The sequence below is a fragment of the Meles meles genome, chromosome X (assembly GCF_922984935.1).
Source record: "Meles meles chromosome X, mMelMel3.1 paternal haplotype, whole genome shotgun sequence".
Lineage (NCBI taxonomy): Eukaryota > Metazoa > Chordata > Mammalia > Carnivora > Mustelidae > Meles > Meles meles.
This window is the reverse complement of record NC_060087.1, coordinates 105,531,037-105,550,812: the sequence shown is the minus strand read 5'-3', so window position 1 is coordinate 105,550,812 and position 19,776 is coordinate 105,531,037. Positions and strand designations below refer to the sequence as shown.

Genomic DNA, 19,776 nt, shown 5'->3' with positions numbered 1-19,776 from the left:
AAGACATATATTGGGACGCCTGGGTGGCTCCATTGGTTAGGTGGCTGCCTTCGGCTCGGGTCATGATCCCAGCCAAAGTCCTGGGATTGAGTCCCACATCGGGCTCCTTGCTCAGCGGGGAGCCTGCTTCTCCCTCTGCCTCTGCCTGCCACCCTGTCTGCCTGTGCTCACTCTGAAAAATAAATAAATAAAATCCTTAAAAAAAAAAGACATATACTGAATCAAACCAGTTAAGGTATAGTTAAACGTGCAGTAGTCTGCCCATTTTAATTGTTAGAAAAGGACTGTTCTTGACAAATTTCAGTTATTAGGTATTTATAATGGCCAAATCAACATAAATGAGTCTATTATCCTTCATAAAAATATGAGAAATAAGGAAAAATGTCTGCAGGGTATTGAGGAAGAACTAGCTACAGAAATACATGTAGAGTATTATTACTTTCTTATTTCAGAATTCTTCCAATACTTTCATAACATGTATATATATTTATAATTTTTAAAGTCCAACTAGAAGAGAAAATGTCATAGTTAAGACTGCTCAAAATAGCTATTACATATTTAATTCTTCCTCTGATAAATCACTTATGTTATTTCAAAAATTCTATTAAAAACAATGTATTCATTAGAGAATGTGAGCATTTAAAATTTTGAATAAAGATACTGCCAAGCTTTTCTCCAAAGAGGATATACCAATTAATAGTCCCCCGTCACAATGTTTAAGGACCTGTTTTCGCACAGCTTCAACAATACAGTATACTATCAAACACTTTTCTATCTTTGTCAAGCAACAGGTTAAAAAATGATCTCATTTTAATTTACCTGTCTCTGAGTGTAGGTGAACATTTTTTCATATGTTTAAATTTTTATTTTCTTTCTGTCCATGATCTGGTTCTCTAAATTTTGACCATTATTGGGTTTCCATTCTTTAATTTATTGAATATGACTCCAATGATAAAAATATTTTGACCAATCTGTCATTGGTTTTCTGAATTTATGGTATTTTATGTCATAAAGACACTTTTCATTTTTATGTAGTTAATTCAATGATTTTTTTAAAAGATTTTATTTATTTTTTTGACAGACAGAGATGACAAGTAGGCAGAGAGGCAGACAGAGAGAGAGGAGGAAGCAGGCTCCCTGATGAGCAGAGAGCCCAGTGCAGGGCGATCCCAGGACTCCAGGATCATGACCTGAGCTGAAGGCAGAGGCTTTAACCCACTGAGCCACCCAGGTGCCCCAATTCAAAGATTTTTTATGTCTAGGTTTTATTTCATGTTCAGAAAGATCTTGTTCATTTTACATATAAAATAAAAACATTTAATCTCCCCAAGTTTTCATCTAGTACTTTAATGGTTTCATTTACTTGCATTTAAACATGCCATCCACCTGGAAATTATTTTTTTTCCATTTTACTTTATTTCTTTTCAGTGTTCCAACATTCATTGTTTATGTACCACACCCAGTGTTCCATGCAATATGTGCCCTCCACAACACCCACCACCAGGCTCACCCAACCCCCGACTCCCCTCCCCTCAAAAACCCTCAGTTTGGGGGCGCCTGGGTGGCTCAGTGGGTTAAAGCCTCTGCCTTCGGCTCAGATCATGATCCCAGGGTCCTGGGATCAAGCTCCACATCCGGCTCTCTGCTTAGCAGGGAGCCTGCTTCCTCCTCTCTCTCTCTCTGCCTCCCTCTCTGCCTGCTTGTGATCTCAGTCTGTCAAATAAATAAATAAAATCTTAAAAAAAAAGAACCCTCAGTTTGTAATTATTTTTATATAAGGAATGAGATGGGAATTCGATTTAATTTTTCCCCAAATAGAACCCAGCTGTCAGAAAACCATTTATCTTTTTAAGATTGCTTTATTTGAGGGGCACCTGGGTGGCTCAGTCAGTTAAAGCCTCTGCCTTCGGCTCAGGTCATGATCCCAGGGTCCTGGGATAGAGCCCAGCATCGGCATCCGCCTCTCTGCTCAGCAGGGTGCCTGCTTCCCCCTCCCCCTCTCTGCCTGCCTCTCTGCCTACTTGTGATCTCTGTCCAATAAATAAATATAATCTTTTAAAAAAAGATTTCTTTATTTGACAGAGAGAGCGAGCGCACACGCATAAGCAGGGGGACCAGCAGGCAGAAGGAGAGGGAGAAGCAGGCTTCCCACCATGCAGAGAGCCTGACATGGGGCTCGATCCCAGGACCCTGAAATCATCACCCGAGCCAAAGACAGACGTTCAGCCGACTAAGCCACCCAATACCCCAAAACCATTTATTTTCTTAAAGGTGGCATTTCCTTTAATCTCCCCATATAGTATAGGGTGAGTAATCTCACCCTATACTAGGTTCCTGGATTCTTTATTCTCTGCTACTTATCAGTCTACTCACACACCAGTACCAAAAATTTAAAAATTACTAGTTTTACAATATGACTTAAAATGACATTGGGCAGTCATCACTCATTAGTTTTTTTTCACAATTTTACAGGCTACCATTACATGATGAATTTTCCATAGGAGTGCCAGTAGTAGTATGCTGTATTAAAAAAATACCCTTTGGCAATTATTATTTGGATCATCGTAACAACCTAAATGTCCACTGAGAAATGAATGGGTAAATAAGATGTGGTATAAACATACAATGGAGTATTACTGAGCCTGAAAAGTAAGTGAAATCACGATACATGCTACAACATATGAATGAGCTCTTAAGGTACCATGCTAAGTGAGATAGGACAGATACTTATGTGAGTTACCTAAAATAGTCAAATTCATAGAGATAAAAAGTACAACAGTGGTCACTAGGGGCTGGGCAGGAAGGAAGGAATGGGGAACAGTATTTAATGGGTACAAAGGTTTAGTATGGGATGATTAAAAATAGTTATGGATATGCATTAAGGGTGATGGCTTCACAACAAGGTGAACATACTAAATGCTACTGAACTACATTTAAAGTATATTTGAAACTGTAAACTTTTTTTGAAGGTTTAGTTATTTGACATAGAGAGAGAGACAGCATGAGAAGGAACACAAGCAGGGGAATCGGAGAGGGAAAAGCAGGCTTCCTGCTGAGCAGGGAGCCCAGAGTGGGGCTCCATCCCAGGACCCTGGGACCATCACCTGAGCGGAAGGCAGACACTTAATGACCGAGCCACCCAGGTGCCCCTAAAATTGTGAACTTTTATGACTAATATTCCACTGTATGCATGTGTGTGTGTGTGTGTGTGTGTGTGTATGTATACACACACACAATTTTCTTTATCCATTCATCTGTTGATGGGGGCACTTATGTTGTTTCTGTGTCTTGGCGATAGCAAATAACGTTCCAATAAACGTAAGGGTGCATATATCTGCTCAAATCAGTGTTTCCATTGTCTTTGGGTAAATATCTAGAAGTGGAATTCCTGGATCCTATGGTACTTCTATTTTTAGTTTTCTGAGGAACCTCCATACTGTTTTCATTTAAGTCCACATCAAAACTGAAGAAAAATCTGATTAAAAACTCGCCAGAGGGGGTGCCTGGGTGGCTCAGTCATTAAGCATCTGCCTTCAGCTCAGGTCATGATCCCAGGACCCTAGGATCAAGCCCCACGCTGGGTTCCCTGCTCAGCCAGAACCCTGCTTCTCCCTCTCCCACTTCCCTGGCTTGTGTTCCTCTTCTTGATGTCTCTCCCCCACTCTCTTGTCTGTCTGTCAAATAAATAAATCTTTTTAAAAATAATAAATAAAATAAAATAAAACCTCGGCAGAAGACCCAAATAGACATTTTTCCAAAGACATACAGATGACCAAATGACAAATGAAAAGACTGTCAACATCACTAATTATTAAGGAAATGCAAACTAAAACCACAATTAGGTATCACTTCACACCAGTCAGAATGAAAGACAAAAAGAACAGTACTGGAAAAAAAGGAAGCCTCGTGCACTGTTACCAAAGGGGAGGGGGGTAGGGGAATGGGCAAAATGGGTAAAAGAATTTAAGAGGTACAAACTTTCAGTTATAAGTAAGTCACAAGGATGGCAGTATGACGACAAGTACATCATAGGGAATACAGTCAGTAATACTGTAATACACATACTGTGGTGAGGATTTCATAAAGTATATAATTATTGAATCAATATGTTGTACACCTGAAATGAATTTAATAGTATCTGCTAAATACACTTCAATTAAAACTTTAAAATGTTTTCAAAAATTAAAATGGTAAATTTTTTTAAAAGAAAAAATAAATTACATTATTACATTTTAATATAATAGAATGTTTTAAATTCAGATTGTTTCCAGAGAAATTTCAGTAAATACTAATTTCTAAAAGTGTAACAAAATATAATAATCACATTTAATACACTCAGGTGTTTAATTTTATTTCAAGGGCACCTAAGACAGTGAAATGGAAAGGAAACTGACCGTTAGAATGGGAACACATGAATTCCTAGCCCAGTTAAAATTTTCTACTTTAATGGTTTTTTCTTTCCATTTTCTCAGACTTACATGAGAAAATCAAACTTCCAGCTATAAAACTTCCATGACTTAAGTCATTAAAATTTATAACAGATAAATTTAAACCATGTAGTCTAATGTATTATTTAAATATCTGGACATTAGTAATATGCAGTAAGAACATACTTACTGTAAAACAAGGGTTAGTAATTTTATTGCTTGTACTGCGACATCATATTCTTTGTCAAGGGTCATAGACACAATTCTATCCTAAGGACAAAAAAAAAATTAAGATATTTTTAAAGTAAAAGTAAGAGAAAAATATTTTCAAACAACAGGTAATTTTTAAATACGAAAAGGAATACTAACCTTGAACCGACTGGTAAAAAGCTCCAGTTTGGAATTAAGCTCTTTGTTATAATAAAGCCCTTGTAGAGCAGTGAGACATTTGAGTCTTACCTCACCTTGCTAAATGAAGCAACAAGAGAAAATTCATTAAAACTTGGCATATTTTCAACTTGAATATTCAAGACATACATAGTATCTTTTACTTTAGGTTTTTAAGTATGTTCCATACAATTCTTCAAAACTCTCATTTTAAAAAACTCTCATCTTTGATAATGAAAAAATAGGAATCAGTACATACATTTAATACTAAATACCTTTGGGGTAACTATTTCTGTATGTCAAATGAAAATTTTTTGAAACTCTGTTCAGAGCAATACTATTGTGAAAGACAATAGTAGCATATTTCACAGTATGTTTTCCTTTACAGAAAGTAGTATCTATAAAGGATATATGCAAAGAACTTCAAGTCTAGTTAAGAGGCAGCCTAAGAGAAAGGTAGAATAAAAAAAGTAATATAAAAAAATGTCAGAAACCAAGGTGTAATTTATAATCTGGCTAAGATACATGTTTATAAAGAGAGAAGAAAAGTTAGAAAAACTTTTAAAAGTATATAGCACTCACATAGTAAGAATAGAGACTCTTCTTACAGTTCTAAGAAATGCCTATCCACTACGACCCATATGATTCTAATGTCTGTTTCACTATAAAAAATAATTCAAGATTGAAGTCTAAATCAGTTACTAAGATTAAAAAAATCTAGGGGACCATAGAGACCATGTTTTCATGGTCTTCTATTCAGACATAAAAGCATAAAAGAGAAAGGCCTATAGGAATGTGGCCCCAGGTATACCTATACACAGGTAACTCATTAGGAATGAGAGCTAAAGATAGCTATGCCTATGTATAGACATATAAACATTCTGTAGGGGCACATCTTACCTTATCATGCATAGTCCAGCCAACATATTTTAAATAACTGTCATTTAGAAAGGCATCACTATACATCTTCATCCAAATGCCAATTTCTTCAATGCAAATAGCTCGAATTTCAGCTATTGCATCACTGAATGGAGGAAGAAAAAATTTGTATATTAGTGCCACTATAACATCAGGATTTGTGATTTATCTAAGAGCTGCCAAATACTTCACACCTAGTATAAACATACCACTATCGTAAAGATCACTGGGGATTTAAAAGTAGAACTGAAGCATGACCCCTGAATGTTTACAGAATACTTGGCAAAGCATAATTCTCATCATATATATACTTAAAATTAACAAAATTACAAACAAAATAAGATCCCCACTTTTTATACCATGCCATATCCCAGCCTCTGCTCACACCTGCTGGGCATGGTGTGTTCAGAAGAGAGCAGGCACACTAGTTTGGTTAGAGCGTAATTTTCCAGGAGAGAATCAGTTACATGTAAAACTGAGGCCAAGCTTCATTTGGATTTGAATATCAGACTAAATTATTTTTAATTCATCCTGTAGATACTAGAGAGTCACTGAAGACTTCTGAACAGAGGAATAACACAACAAAAGAATGTTTTAGGAAAACTTCAATAATCTCTAGCCATAGGAATGAAAACAGACTAAGGTAATGGTGACAACAGAAACAGAAAGTAGTATCTGTACTAAGAATGTACCAAGGGACATTACAAAGAAAGCGATTCAGTAACTGCCAAGTTGAGGAAGTGAGGGAGTAATTGAATAAAAATACCACCAACATTGAAAGAATAGGTTACAACAGAAATAGTGAAAAGATTATCTATTTCTTTCCTCTGCTCACTCAAAATAGTAAAAGAAAATACTTAAATCTATCCAAAATTTCCCACTAACATGCAAACGGTAGAGTCTGGAACGATCATGTATAGTTTCTGCTAACTTAGTACATCCAAAAGCAATTAAGTGTTTTGTACCCTGACTCCTAATCATAGAAGTAGATTCCATCTGCTGGGCAGTTACTAGTCAAGCACATTACCCCATTTTTTCAGAGAGGAAACATCAATTTCAGAGCAGTTAAATAACCAGAGTATCTCAATCAGTGGAAGACCTTACCTTCTAACACTGATCTTATTCCAATGTTCTTTCTACTATTTTATACTTCCTAAACCACTACATATCCAAACCTGAATAGAAGAAATGTCGTGACTTACCGGTATCTATGTACAAACACTCCCTTAAATATTGCATTCATCATATTCTCTATTTCATCTTGATTTTCTTGAAGCTGAAAAGAATACAATATTTCTTTTCAATTGTAATGGAATACAACCAAAATAACATCTAAAAGTCATACAGGTTTCTCCAGTGTTTTGGTGATTACATCTAATTTTCAATTCTACTAGACAACAGTAACCATATAGAAAAATTAACAGCTGTTATAGGTCAGGTAGCTAAATTCCCTTGATACCTGAATATTTGACTTGGCTTTTAATGTTTAGCTAGTAGATTAGCCTTTTCTAAGGCTCACGAATTTCCATTGCAAAAAGGCACATAAAAATTTGTTAAGTAATTTATTAAAACACGTATCTATTATATAACATATATGTTCATATCCAAAATGCATAATAGTATTTCATTATCTTGGTCATTATGATCTGAAAAAGAAAAGTAATGTTAACTAGTACTTGCTCAAAGAACAGAAGAGGTTTCAGTAAAATAACTTGGCAAAAAGTTACGCTACTAAATTCTTTTGAAGGAAACAAGGCTCACCTTAAATAATCAAGAAAACATTTCAAAATCTTGGTTTACTTACCGACTCCTATTATTTTCAATTCAGAGTTTAAAGAGAATTAAGACAAAATTGTTTCAGAGTTTGAGAGTTAGGAGAAAAATCTTTCTCACAGTCTAAGTATCAATTAGCTCTTAGATTATATCCTGTACTTTTGTAAAATGTATTTTTTTCTTTTCATGAGTATATTCTTGCATTTCCAAGTAATGCTAACAAGGGTGTGCACTTCTTATATTCATTAGCACAGAGAGTCAAAGGTACAAGGTGGTCAAAAACTTAACCCTAACCCAGAAATATCAGTATCTTGTATTTGCGCAGGAATTTTAACCTCAAAATCCTTTTACCTATACACACTCATTCAATGCTCACATTCTTAAACTTATGTCCAAGAACTGGGCCATAATTTCAAAGCCAAAGACATACATTATATTTACCTAATGAATCATCTGATGAAATTTAGTACTACAACTAAGAGGCAAAAAGGTCAATTCTTCATTTCAAACTGTATGAAAAAGATGAGGGATCTAGGTAGGGGGAAATATGGACAAGATTTTCAGGCTTTTGTTGAGTCAGGGAATTTTAAAAAGTTATTGACTATCTCAGAAATAACCAACTAAAAATTGTAGCTATTACCAACCCTAAATACATCCAAATCAAGTAGTAAGTTCCGAATTATCATAGCAAATATTACCTCAAATGTATTACTAAAACATTTCTGAAACATCAGATTTTGCCTATTAGAAATAAATATAAACATCACCAATATTAGATAACAAAATACTGTATCACTAATGAAGAAAGCATTTAAGTCACAAACACAACAATGAAAGATTTTATTTAGGGGGTGCCTGAGTCAGTTAAGCTTCCGACTCATGATCTCAGGGTTGTGAGATGGAGCTCTGCACTGGACTCCATGCTGGTTGTAGAGCCTGCTTAAAATACTCCCTTCCCTTCCCCCAACAAAATCAAAAAGATTCTCTTTCCCTCTCCATCCATCCCTCCCCCTCTTAAAAAAAAAAAAAGATTTTTATTTAGTATTATTTAGCATAAGAATGAAAAAACATCTTCCTCATTCAAAGTTCAATTTGGTGATCAGTCATGTTAATCAACTGTCTCCTATACTACCCAAAAAAAAAAAAAAAAAAAAAAGGCAGCAACTGAGACACCATAAATAGCCTGTTAAGTTATTTTTCAAAGTGATGTCACATAAGTGAAATCTGAATTCATCCTGACAACTAGTTCAGGGAATAAGTTAGGAGAGACATTTTCATGGCAGAGATGAATAATACTAAGGCTTAAAACAACTTGTCCAGGGCGCCTGGGTGGCTCAGTGGGTTGGGCCGCTGCCTTCCGCTCGGGTCATGATCTCAGGGTCCTGGGATGGAGTCCCGCATCGGGCTCTCTGCTCAGCGGCGAGCCTGCTTCCCTCTCTCTCTCTGCCTGCCTCTCTGTCTGCTTGTGATCTCTCTCTATCAAATAAATAAATAAAATCTTTAAAAAAAAAAAAAAAAAACAAACAACTTGTCCGACTGATCCAGGACCTTACTGAAAGCCTTAAACTCTTAACCCTAGTCTACAAAGAAAGTACACACAAAAGATATTATTGGCATGGACAGTCAACAAAACTGACATTTAAACAATTTGAAATGTTATTTAAATTTAAATCTTTCCCAAAAATTTATCTGATAAACTAGCAACATTATACCATAATTAATGATCAAAGTTGGTCATGGATTAACAGCTCAAATATTCAATACAAAAGTTTACCTCTTTCCGCTTCTGTAGCAAGAGTTCTAGCCTCTCATTGGCTCGTTTTCCAATCATTTTATTCCGTTCTGCCTCATACTGTCTTTGTGTATTATCCATATTAATGCTAAGATTTAGCGCCACATTCACCAAAGCGGTCATCAACTTCATAGCTATTTTTAAAAGGAGAATTTTGAAATTAGTCTCGCAAATGCAAAAGTTTACAATTTAATATCAAATTAAGAGAAATTAAATACAAGATGGGCTGTTCTGCTTCTAAAAGAAAAGAAAAATACACCTGCTACAAATGACAACAATAAACGACAGTTAATGTGTACTGAATACTTACTATGTATCAGTTACCTATGTTAAGTATTTCTCATGGATTATCTCCTAATCCTCCCAACAGCCCTCAAAGTTAAGTATTATCCCCATTTCATTCATGAGGAAACTATAAAGTCCACAGAGATTAAGAAATTTCCCTTAGATTACATAGTTCACGTAAGTAGTTAAACCAGTATTCAAAACTAGGTGATCTGACGTCAGACTACACTCAAATCCCACTATTCTAAAATGTGCCCCCTACAATGATCTTTTTCAAAGGTTATAATTCACCTTCTCAAAAAATTTTGGTTCCTGTTGCAGTACTTAGCTATTTTGGTTACCAAAGGGAGAAGGAGCTTTAGTGCTTCGTATCAAACCACAATATGTAAAAATTAGTTTCATCAGTATTTGATTTCTTTTAATTTTACTCTATTGCATATCGTCATAAAGACAATGGTGAAATTACAAAGAAAAGATCTAGATCTAGATGAAAAGTCAAAGTACAGGGGCCCCTGGGTGGCTCAGTGAGTTAAAGCCTCTGCCTTAGGCTCAGGTCATGATCCCAGGGTCCTGGGAAAGAGCCCCACATCGGACTTTCTGTTCAGCAGGGAGCCTGCTTCTACCCCTCTCTCTCTGCCTGCCTCTATTCCTATTTGTAATCTCTGCCTGTCAAAGAAATAAAATCTTTAAAAAAAAAAAATCACTCAGTAAAGTACGTTTTATTACACTTCCTCCAGATCCCCTCACCTTCTGTTACTGAACCCTTGCTCACAGACAAGACTGTGATTTAAAACTTATCAATTGAAATATCTCACCATTTTATGCCTTTTTAGTTTACTCCTGACTATTTCTCAGATCTGGTTCATTGCGTAAGAGAACACAAAACACTGCATCTCTATTTGTGACTACTGGGTCTCTTTAAAAAGGATTCTCAACTCTCTCTTCAGAGCTGTTTCACTCCCTTAGGAAACCAGTTTCTTATTCTGATCTAAATTATTCACCTTATGCCATCATACTTATTTTAATTTGCTTTAGCCACCAAGTTCTTAACATTTAATGCTACCTAAGTTAATAGAGCAAGATCACATTCATATTTTGTGACTTCCAATCTAAAAACGAAAATCCTAGGGGCACCTGGATGGCTCAATTGGTTAAGTGTCTGCCTTAGGCTTGCGTCATGATCCCAGGATCCTGGGATGGAGCCCCATGTCCAGCTCTCTGCTCAGCAGGGAGCCTGCCTCTCCCTCTCTCTGCCTGCTGCTGCTCTGCCTGCTAATGCACGTGCATGTTGTCAAATAAATCAATCTATCTTTAAAAAATAAAAAATAAAATCCTATAGAAAGATTGTCTGCATTTTTTTCCTCCACCTCCTTCCTCCTCCAGATTACCTGCATTTTGTTTTTTGAAAATTGAGGATTTAGCAAAAGTACAGCTTTAATTCTTTAGGAAAATGCTCTAAAGGAAAATAATATCCCCATACTTGGAGAACAAAAACTTTTTGTATCTGTCAATATATTCTACCATTAGGGCTTATAATACTATAATAATGCCCAGCTGATTTTTTTCAAACTCAAACAAAAAATACATATTCAATAACAGTGTATCAAAAATTTTACCTTTACCACAAAGGAGAAATCAAAAGATTTTATAAACACCAACATCAAAAATCACTGTTCCAGAAATGTGTGAGGCTTAAAAACATAACTCATTTCAAGAAGCAACGAGTTTAGCTCAGCCTAAAGTTACTCAGAAAGGTAAGAAAAATCAACTCTTATGGTATGGTTAAAGAGTAAACATCATCCTGCAGGGACCATCAAACTAGGAGGGATAGTTCATATCACAGACTAAAAGTAAGGAGCATTAGAACTACATATCTAAAATGACTTAACGGTCTCCCCAAATTTTTTGTTAGTATCATCCCTGATAAACACATCTTTCAAGAATACAACACATTCCTATCCACCTCTTTTCCCTTTCTGTGGCATGTAATCAAACAGGCTGAACACAAGAAAATAACCATATACTAACTATAGTATACCTTCACAGAATCAAAACTGAAAATAATCATTGCATTCCCAGTAATTCACAGAGGGAGAGGAGAGAATGTTCTGTTAGTGGTTACTCTATAAGCAAAATTCATTAATGAGTCATCATTTCTTTTAATGAAAACGATTTTCATCTTTAACCTAAGGAAATATGCAAAAAAAAAAAAAACTTCTAAATACTGACCTGCCAAGGTGCTCGTATGTCGAAATGCTCTGACTTGTGAGTCAGACAATCCTGTAAGAAGTGAAATGACCGTATCCATCATGTACTCATCATATATGATACTATATTGACACTGCCGTACTAATACGCCAATGAATTCACAAAAACTGGATTTGAACTTCTTCCACTGAGGACCAGCCATGGTAAGTGGATAGTCTCCACTATCCTAAAACAAAAATTTTAAACAGTAATTTCATTTAAGACACATGATTTGACAAAATTTTGCTTGTTTATGAAATACTCTAGGCAGAAGCTGAAAAGACTACTTTACCCCACCTTTCTTCTCCAATAAATCCTCAAAGTAGGAAGGAGTTACTTTTGAACAGTTCTGCTCTTTAAGACCAAAATCGATATTATGAATTCAATTTAACCAATAAAAATATATGCGAATTACTCAAAGTTAAAGATAAAAAGCTTCTCTCATCAAAGCAAAATATTATGCTGATAAACAAAGATATACGCATTGAATTTCCTTAAAACAAGTCTAACAAAAGCATACCAAAACCAAACCAAAGTTATATTTTTAAGTGGATTCAAAACAATGAAATCCTATTTTCAACCAGTCTGATGTTATGATTTATAAATAATCAAAAGATTACAATGTATATTTTCATTAGCCTCAAGGACTAGTGGACAGACATAAACAATGACATAACTTATTTTTAAACAATGACATAATTTTAAAACGAAATGGAGGTGCACCTGGGTGGCTCAGTCATTAAGTGTCTGCCTTCAGCTCAATTCATAATCCCAGGGTCCTGGGATCGAACACCACACCTCAGGCTCCCTGCTCAGCAGGAAGCCTGCTTCTCCCTCTCCCACTCCCCCTGCTTGTGTTCCCTGTCTATCTCTGTCAAATAAATAAAATTTTTTAAAAAAAAAGAAATGGAAATGTAGCTAGTATAGAATGGAAACACGAGTACTTAAGTATTCTTCTATACAGAGATGAGGCATTCTCCAATGAAGTTACACTGAAAATCCCCATAAACCATTAAAAACAAATCCTTAAATGGGGTGCCTGAGTGGCTTAGTGGGTTGACGTTTGGTTTTGTCTCATAGGTTGTGGGCTAGAGTCCCATGTCAGGATACGTGCTCAGCAGGGAATCTGCTTGAGAGTCTCTCCCTCTGCTCCTCTCCCCACTCACTCTCTCTCTAAATAAATTAACCCCCTCCCTAAAAAAACCAAATCCTTAAAAATAAACAGGGCAATACTACACAGAACCTCTAAAGGCAAGAGTTGCTTTGAAGGGTATTCTGGAGACTTAAGATCATTTTATTAGTAGAGTTTGCCAATTTTTTTAAACCACTATATATATACTTTAAAGACTTTATTTGACAGAGAGAGAGCACGCATAAAAGCAGGGAGGGCAGCAGAGGGAGAGGGAGAAGTAGGCTCCCCACTGAGCAGGGAGCCCAACATGGGGCTCTATCCTAGGACCCTGGAATTAATGACCTGAGACGAAGGCAGTCACAACCAGCTGAGCCACCCAGGCGCATCCCAGCCATTTTTTTGTTGTTTTTTTTTTTTAAAGTAGGAGAATGGTCAAGTTTCATTCTTCTGTATATAGCTGTCCAATTTTCCCAGCACCACTTGGTGGCTTAAGACAACAGAAATTTGTAGCAGTATTTACAACTGTCAAAAGGCAGAAACAACCCAAGTGTCCACTGATAGATGAATGGATAAACAAATGTGTATACATACAACTGAGTATTATTCAGCCTTAGAAAGGGAGAAAATTCAGATACATGCTGTGCCATGGGTGAAACTTAAAGTCATTATACTAAGTAAAATAAACCAGACACCAATCAATCAATCAATGTAAGTAGGGGCCCCTGCGTGATTCGACCATTAAGTGTCCGACTCTTGGTTTCAGCTCAGGTCATTTCAAAATCCTGGGACTGATCCCTTTGTCAGGCTCCCCGCTCAGTGGGGAATCGGCTTCCCCTTTCTCCATGTCCCTCCCCCACACTCTCTCTCACTCAAAATCTTTTTAAAAATAAATAAATAAAATAAACTCTATGCCCACTGTGGGGCTTGAACTCATGACATGAGAGAGAATCACATGCTCTACCAACTGAGCCAGACAGGCACCCCTATTATTTTGTCATTAGAGCAATTTTTTTTAATTTTAAGTCATGCCACATGTAAGCTGAACTATTTCTTATCTGAGAATAAGATCCTAATATTCTACAAAAGGGATTTCTTCCATATTCTCTGAATCTTTTAGTGACTACACTGAAATGTATCATCTTAATTGTCTGCAACTTGGTTTGCTTACACTTTCAAATCAGATCTCAGGATTCTTAAATAGCTGTTTCCTTTTAGTAAGAAGGTTCTCACTAAAACATTTAATATTAGTAGGTAAATAAAGCAGTCATGTTCCCTGCCCACTGCTGCCTTTTATCCGTAGTTTCACTTTCCACATTCTAGTGACCCCATGGTCAACCTCCGTCTGCGAGCAGATGATCCTTCTTCTAAGGTGTTGTCAGAGGAATGTCAATAGTAGCTTAGAACTATGTCACAAGGCTTATATCATTCACCTCACTTCATCTCATCATGCAGGTATTTTATCATCTCACATCATCACAAGGGTGAGAACAGAAGATATTTTGACAGAAACTACATTCACATAATTTTTTACACTATAGTATTTAATTGTTCGGTTTTATTACTGTTGTTATCTCTTACTATGTCTAATTTATAAATCAAATGTTATCACGGGTTACGTATACACACAAAAAAAAACCAGAATATATAGAGTTTACTACTATTTGTGGTTCTAGTCATCCACTGGAGATCTTGGAATGTATCCCCCGAGGATTGGGCGAGGGGGACTACTGTAATACCATTACTCATAATTACCTCTCAAGTACTTGTGACTGATTAATAGCACTTAGGGATCATCAAAGCCTTTTAAACAACTCTTGTCTATCTTTTAGAATGATCACTGAAGGCTCCTTCATCAGAGTAAGTAAGAAAAAAATGATAAAGTAAAACTCAAATGGGACAAGAGTTTCTACTTGAAAATTCACAGTGACAAGTTGTGAAGAGTAAAGCTGCTGCTGCTAGAATGCAGCTGTGAACAAACAAAAATCTCTGCCCTGAGGAGTTCAGATTACAGCAAATCTAAATGTCTTTATTAGTAATAATACTTCAAAGGCATCACTGTGATAAGGGATTCACTCAAGTCTAAGCTACCATTTTTTATTTGTATTGTTTTTATTACTCATACTTGAACATAAAGGAGATATCTTTCTTAAAGATTTTGTTTTCAAGTAATCTCTAACTACACCCAACGTGGGGCTCCAACTCACAACCCTAGATCAAGAGTCGCATGCTTCACTAACTGAGCCAGCCAGATGCCCCCATAAAGGATATTTTAAATAATAACATGTAGAGAGTGGACCATTGAACAACATGGGTTTGAACAGTACAGGTCCACTTATATACAGATTTTCTCCAATAAATATACCTACAGTACTGTAAATTTATTTTCTCTTATGATTTTTTTTTTAAATATTTTATTTATTTGACAGAGAGAAATCACAACTAGGCAGAGAGGCAGGCAGAGAGAGAGGAGGAAGCAGGCTCCTCGCAGAGCAGAGAGCCCGATGCGGGGCTTGATCCCAGGACCCTGAGATCATGACCCGAGCTGAAGGCAGAGGCCCTAACCCACTGAGCCACCCAGGCGCCCCTCTTCCTTATGATTTTCTTAATAACGTTTTCTTTTTTCCAGCTTACTTTATTCTAAGAATAAGTATGTAATACATATAACATACAAAATGTTAATCACTGTTTATCGGCAAAGCTTCTAGTGAAAAGTAAGCAAGCTATTATAGTAGTTAAGGCTGGGGAGGAGCCAAAGTTACATGCATATTTTTGACCATGGTGGGGGCGGTAAGCATCCCTAACCCTCATGCCATTTAAGCGTTAACATTATAGTCCTTTGCCTAAGCTACCTGATTCCCCAAATATTGACCAACTCTATCTTTAACAATATTCCAAGACATGTTCTTAGGCACTAAATTTTACTGAAGTTTTAATTTTTTTGACAATAACAATAATAGCTATCATTTATTAAGTTCTTATTATATATATACCATGCACTGTAAAATGTTAATAAAGTTTTCAAACATTACTCATTTAAATCCACAACAGGCTTATGAAAGAAGTATTATTAGCCAAGAGTATTATTCACAGATGATAAAACCAATGCTAAGACAACAACTTGCCCAAGGTCACTTCTCATCATTTGATTCAATGTGCTGCCAAAGCTGTTATCCATTAACACTAATACTCAGAATTTAAGAATACTTTTAAGGTTGTATCAAGATCAACATGCATACAAGTATCAAAACATTAGAGTAATAAGTTACCTCATCAAACTCTTCAGTCATTTTTCGAATTATTTCAGAGTTCTGCATATGTCTAAACATTTCTGCTGTGACAACTCCTGAAATTTCCAAGTGTAAGAAGTTAACATACATTGTAGAATGAATAAAATAAAGAGAATTTCTAAGTCAGTCTCTTACAGTTAGTCTCCATCACATTTCTACCTGACTTAATTGATTGGCTTAGTCCCTTTTAATATAATACATGTTATCAAGGGTTAGGCAGCACCCAGGATAACAATTAAAACTTTAAGGATAAACCTGAAGACAGAAAAAGAGTGACAGGTAGAGTTCACTTTAGCCAGGTTTCTTTATTAAGCATTACTACACACACACACACGACAACTACATCCAATCATCCTCTAAAAGGACTTCAAATAAACATAAACAGTAAATTGTAGTTTCCGTTCATCCATAATCTAGCTGGAAGTTTAAATAAAGAATAACAAAAACAGGAAGGAAGGGAAGGAGGGAGGGGAAAAATAAAAACTATTAAAGACAGTACATAAGAAAAGCCCTAATGAGTGACAATGCCAATAAAGGCCACAGGTCAGAACTAAATAAATAAATAAGCCTAAGTCAGGTGTTTCACAGAAAAGGAATCTGATGAGGATACCAAGAATTTCAAAGGAAGATGGGAAAGGGGAAGAAGAAGGATGCACATTATAATAAGTAAAAGTTAGCCAGGTAGAGATCAAATATCAGAAAAGGATTTCTAGAAGAAATTGTGAGTAGGAGACAATACAAGAAAAAATATACATGAATTTCCACTGATAGGGTATCAGATTATTTTAAAAAGAACAAATGTAGAAACTGGATGCTCAAAGCTGGATTTCTATTGCTGGATTACTTATTCATTGCCAGTCATATTACTACTACGAATACCATAAATATGAGGCAGGTTCTATAATCCTGGCTTTACTGATGAGGAAATAAACGCTAAAGCAAAGAGAAGTTAAATACCTTGTCTGAGATTATTCATCTACACCATGATGCCACCCCCAAGTAAGATCAACTTCTAGTGGTGCTGTGAAGAGTCTGCCCTTACCACAACATTAAAGAACTACATGACTGTTTTAAGATATTAACAAATCTGGAAGAAGGCACCATTTCCCTTGCTAAAGAAGCAGCATTCTCAAAAACCTTTTGAAGGGTTAATTTTAATCAAGTCACGGATATATCTTCTGAACCTTCCTGTACTTTACACCCAGGTGTTATAAACTTGGCAAAGCTATAGAAGGACAAGTTACTCAATCCCTGAAACAATTTCTACAAAGTAAATATGTATATAGCAGTGAATCTCAAAGCAAACATACTGCATACATTTTGACAACTGTCCCATTTCTAAAGCTCCTCTCTCATCTCAGACCATTTAACAGCCAGAAACCCAAAAATAAGCAGAAAAAAAAAAAAAAGCTGTCACAAATTCCACGCATGTAACGCCTGGGGTAGGTGTGAAGGTGCCATTAAGACACCACTGCCTTGAAATTACAGGAGACATGAAGAGAGACTGCTAAAAACTGGCAAAATGTAAAGTGGCAGATGACCAGGAAAGAACAAAGAAACACTCGTCACAGACTGAGCAATCACAAAGCAGTCTGGAACCATTCAGTGTAGAGTCAAACATCCCTCCACACCTCAATAGTTGCTGAAGGCAAAACTAAAGTAAAATAACTTATGCTCACAATGACAATCCTGAGCCCAAAAGAAAAAGCCTAAAGTACAGCACATAAAAAGATGTTTCTAAAAGAATTCAATCAAAATAATTCTAAGTATGTTTTAAAAGTACTTAATGATCTTAACTTTGATTAGAAGATAAATTCTCCTTTATGGAGTTTTCTTGATTCTAAAGTAAACATTATGACAGTGTTTAAATCTACCTGGTAATTTAAGTTTCCAACACTTTCAATTTTTAAAAATCCGGACAACCTGGTATATGACAAAGTATATCCAAAGGTTCAGTTGGCAAGCTCCTGATTCACAAAACAGAATCGTGCCAGAGAAGGAAACAATCTGATAAAGGGAAAATGTTCTGACTATAGCCTTGTTTTAAAATTACAATTCAGAAGCCCAACTAGGAAACTAAAACTGACCAAACTACAGTATGAACAAGGAAAACCGAAGACAGAAGTCAGAATTTCAGCTCATTGAGTTATTTCTGGCACCTGTTCAGTTGTTCTGCAATCAACCTTCTACTTTCACAGAATCTGAAGAGAAAGAACACGGTCCTTGATTACACAATACAACAAACAGGTACCTGATTCCTTCTACTCCAGAAAGATGGACTGGACACAGACAAAATATCGTTCCAATTTTAGTGTATGTGCTGCCGAAGCGAGCACTGGACACAGACAAAATAAAAATAATACCAGTATATCCTTTTTTTCAAAGTGTTAATCTGATTCATCATACTGTCATTACTACATTTCCTTTGAGCAGAGTCAGTAAAATTTTCTATATTGATTTGCAGCTACCTATATCTAAGAAGTCAAATTAGGCAACTCTCTGTACTCCAAGCTTTTAAATTCTCTAAAAAGTTTTCAAAAAAATTTTTTTCTCAAAACTGAGCATATTAATGGCATTAGCAGATCAGACTCAAGAAATTAATATATTTGTCTATCAGGCCTCACATAATATCTAGCATGCATGCTGCAATGAATGTTGTGATCAACCTCAAATAAAATGCATCAGTTCATAAAATATTGTTTATATGGAATTGCTAAATCATGATATTGTACACCTGAAACTAATATAACACTGTATGTTAACTACACTGGAATCAAAATAAAATTTTAAAAACCTAACTGAAAGAAAATCTTTATATACAGTCAGATTATCTAAATTTTACATTGAGCGGTTTTTAAGAGTTAGGATTTTAATCCCATGCTACCTGGGAGAAAAAGAAATGTGGAAAGAATGTAACTCAATTTATTTTCAATAAAATGTCACTGAATCAAAGTTGAAAAAATTAAACTCTTTTTAAAAATGTTACTTGTTTTACAATTCCAGTAACAGTATTTTTGAAGTATTACTGTAGAATCAAAGCAGTAGACATAAAAATTGCTTCCTGGGATCCTTTTTACAGATTTGTTTAAATCATTCTTTACCATCTTAACTTCTGATACCTATTTTTAAGCAAACTTCCATCCTTCTGACTTCTGATGTACATGTTTTTGGTGCCACTTCCATAAAAAAATGTAATACTCTTGGGAATCTTTCTAACATTTATTTTCCTGGACATCTTCTTAAATTTAAAGGATGGACCAAGTATTAGGGAGAAACAAAACAGATCAAAGCTTTTCCATGATTTTGTCTGAATCATTTACTGATTCAGATCAAGATGTATGACACCACCCCAACTTACCTAATTGTGTCCCCCTGCTCAATGTCTGCACTAAATATTTTTGCCCCAGGGCAGACACTACTGCATTTTATATTTTCCCCACTCATACTTCAAAATCTTTTTAAATAAAAAGTGAAAACATTTCCAGTAAGACCCCACTCCAAAACTTCTCTACTTTTTAAGAAAAAAAA

The 19,776-nt window shown here is 35.7% G+C and overlaps 1 protein-coding gene across 6 annotated transcripts in view; it reads right to left on the bottom strand.

Annotated features, from left to right (window-relative positions):
- STAG2 (stromal antigen 2) overlaps nt 1–19,776 on the bottom strand; it is a 146,810-nt gene that overhangs the window by 46,429 nt on the left and 80,605 nt on the right. For all 6 annotated transcript variants that reach the window (XM_045994926.1, XM_045994924.1, XM_045994930.1 and 3 more), the window contains exons 6-12: nt 16,228–16,304; nt 11,812–12,016; nt 9,280–9,431; nt 6,935–7,008; nt 5,715–5,838; nt 4,797–4,895; nt 4,618–4,697 (exon numbers count right to left, since the gene is read on the bottom strand). In XM_045994926.1, coding sequence (XP_045850882.1) covers nt 4,618–4,697; nt 4,797–4,895; nt 5,715–5,838; nt 6,935–7,008; nt 9,280–9,431; nt 11,812–12,016; nt 16,228–16,304 — 811 coding nt within the window. The remainder of the gene's footprint in view (nt 1–4,617; nt 4,698–4,796; nt 4,896–5,714; nt 5,839–6,934; nt 7,009–9,279; nt 9,432–11,811; nt 12,017–16,227; nt 16,305–19,776) is intronic.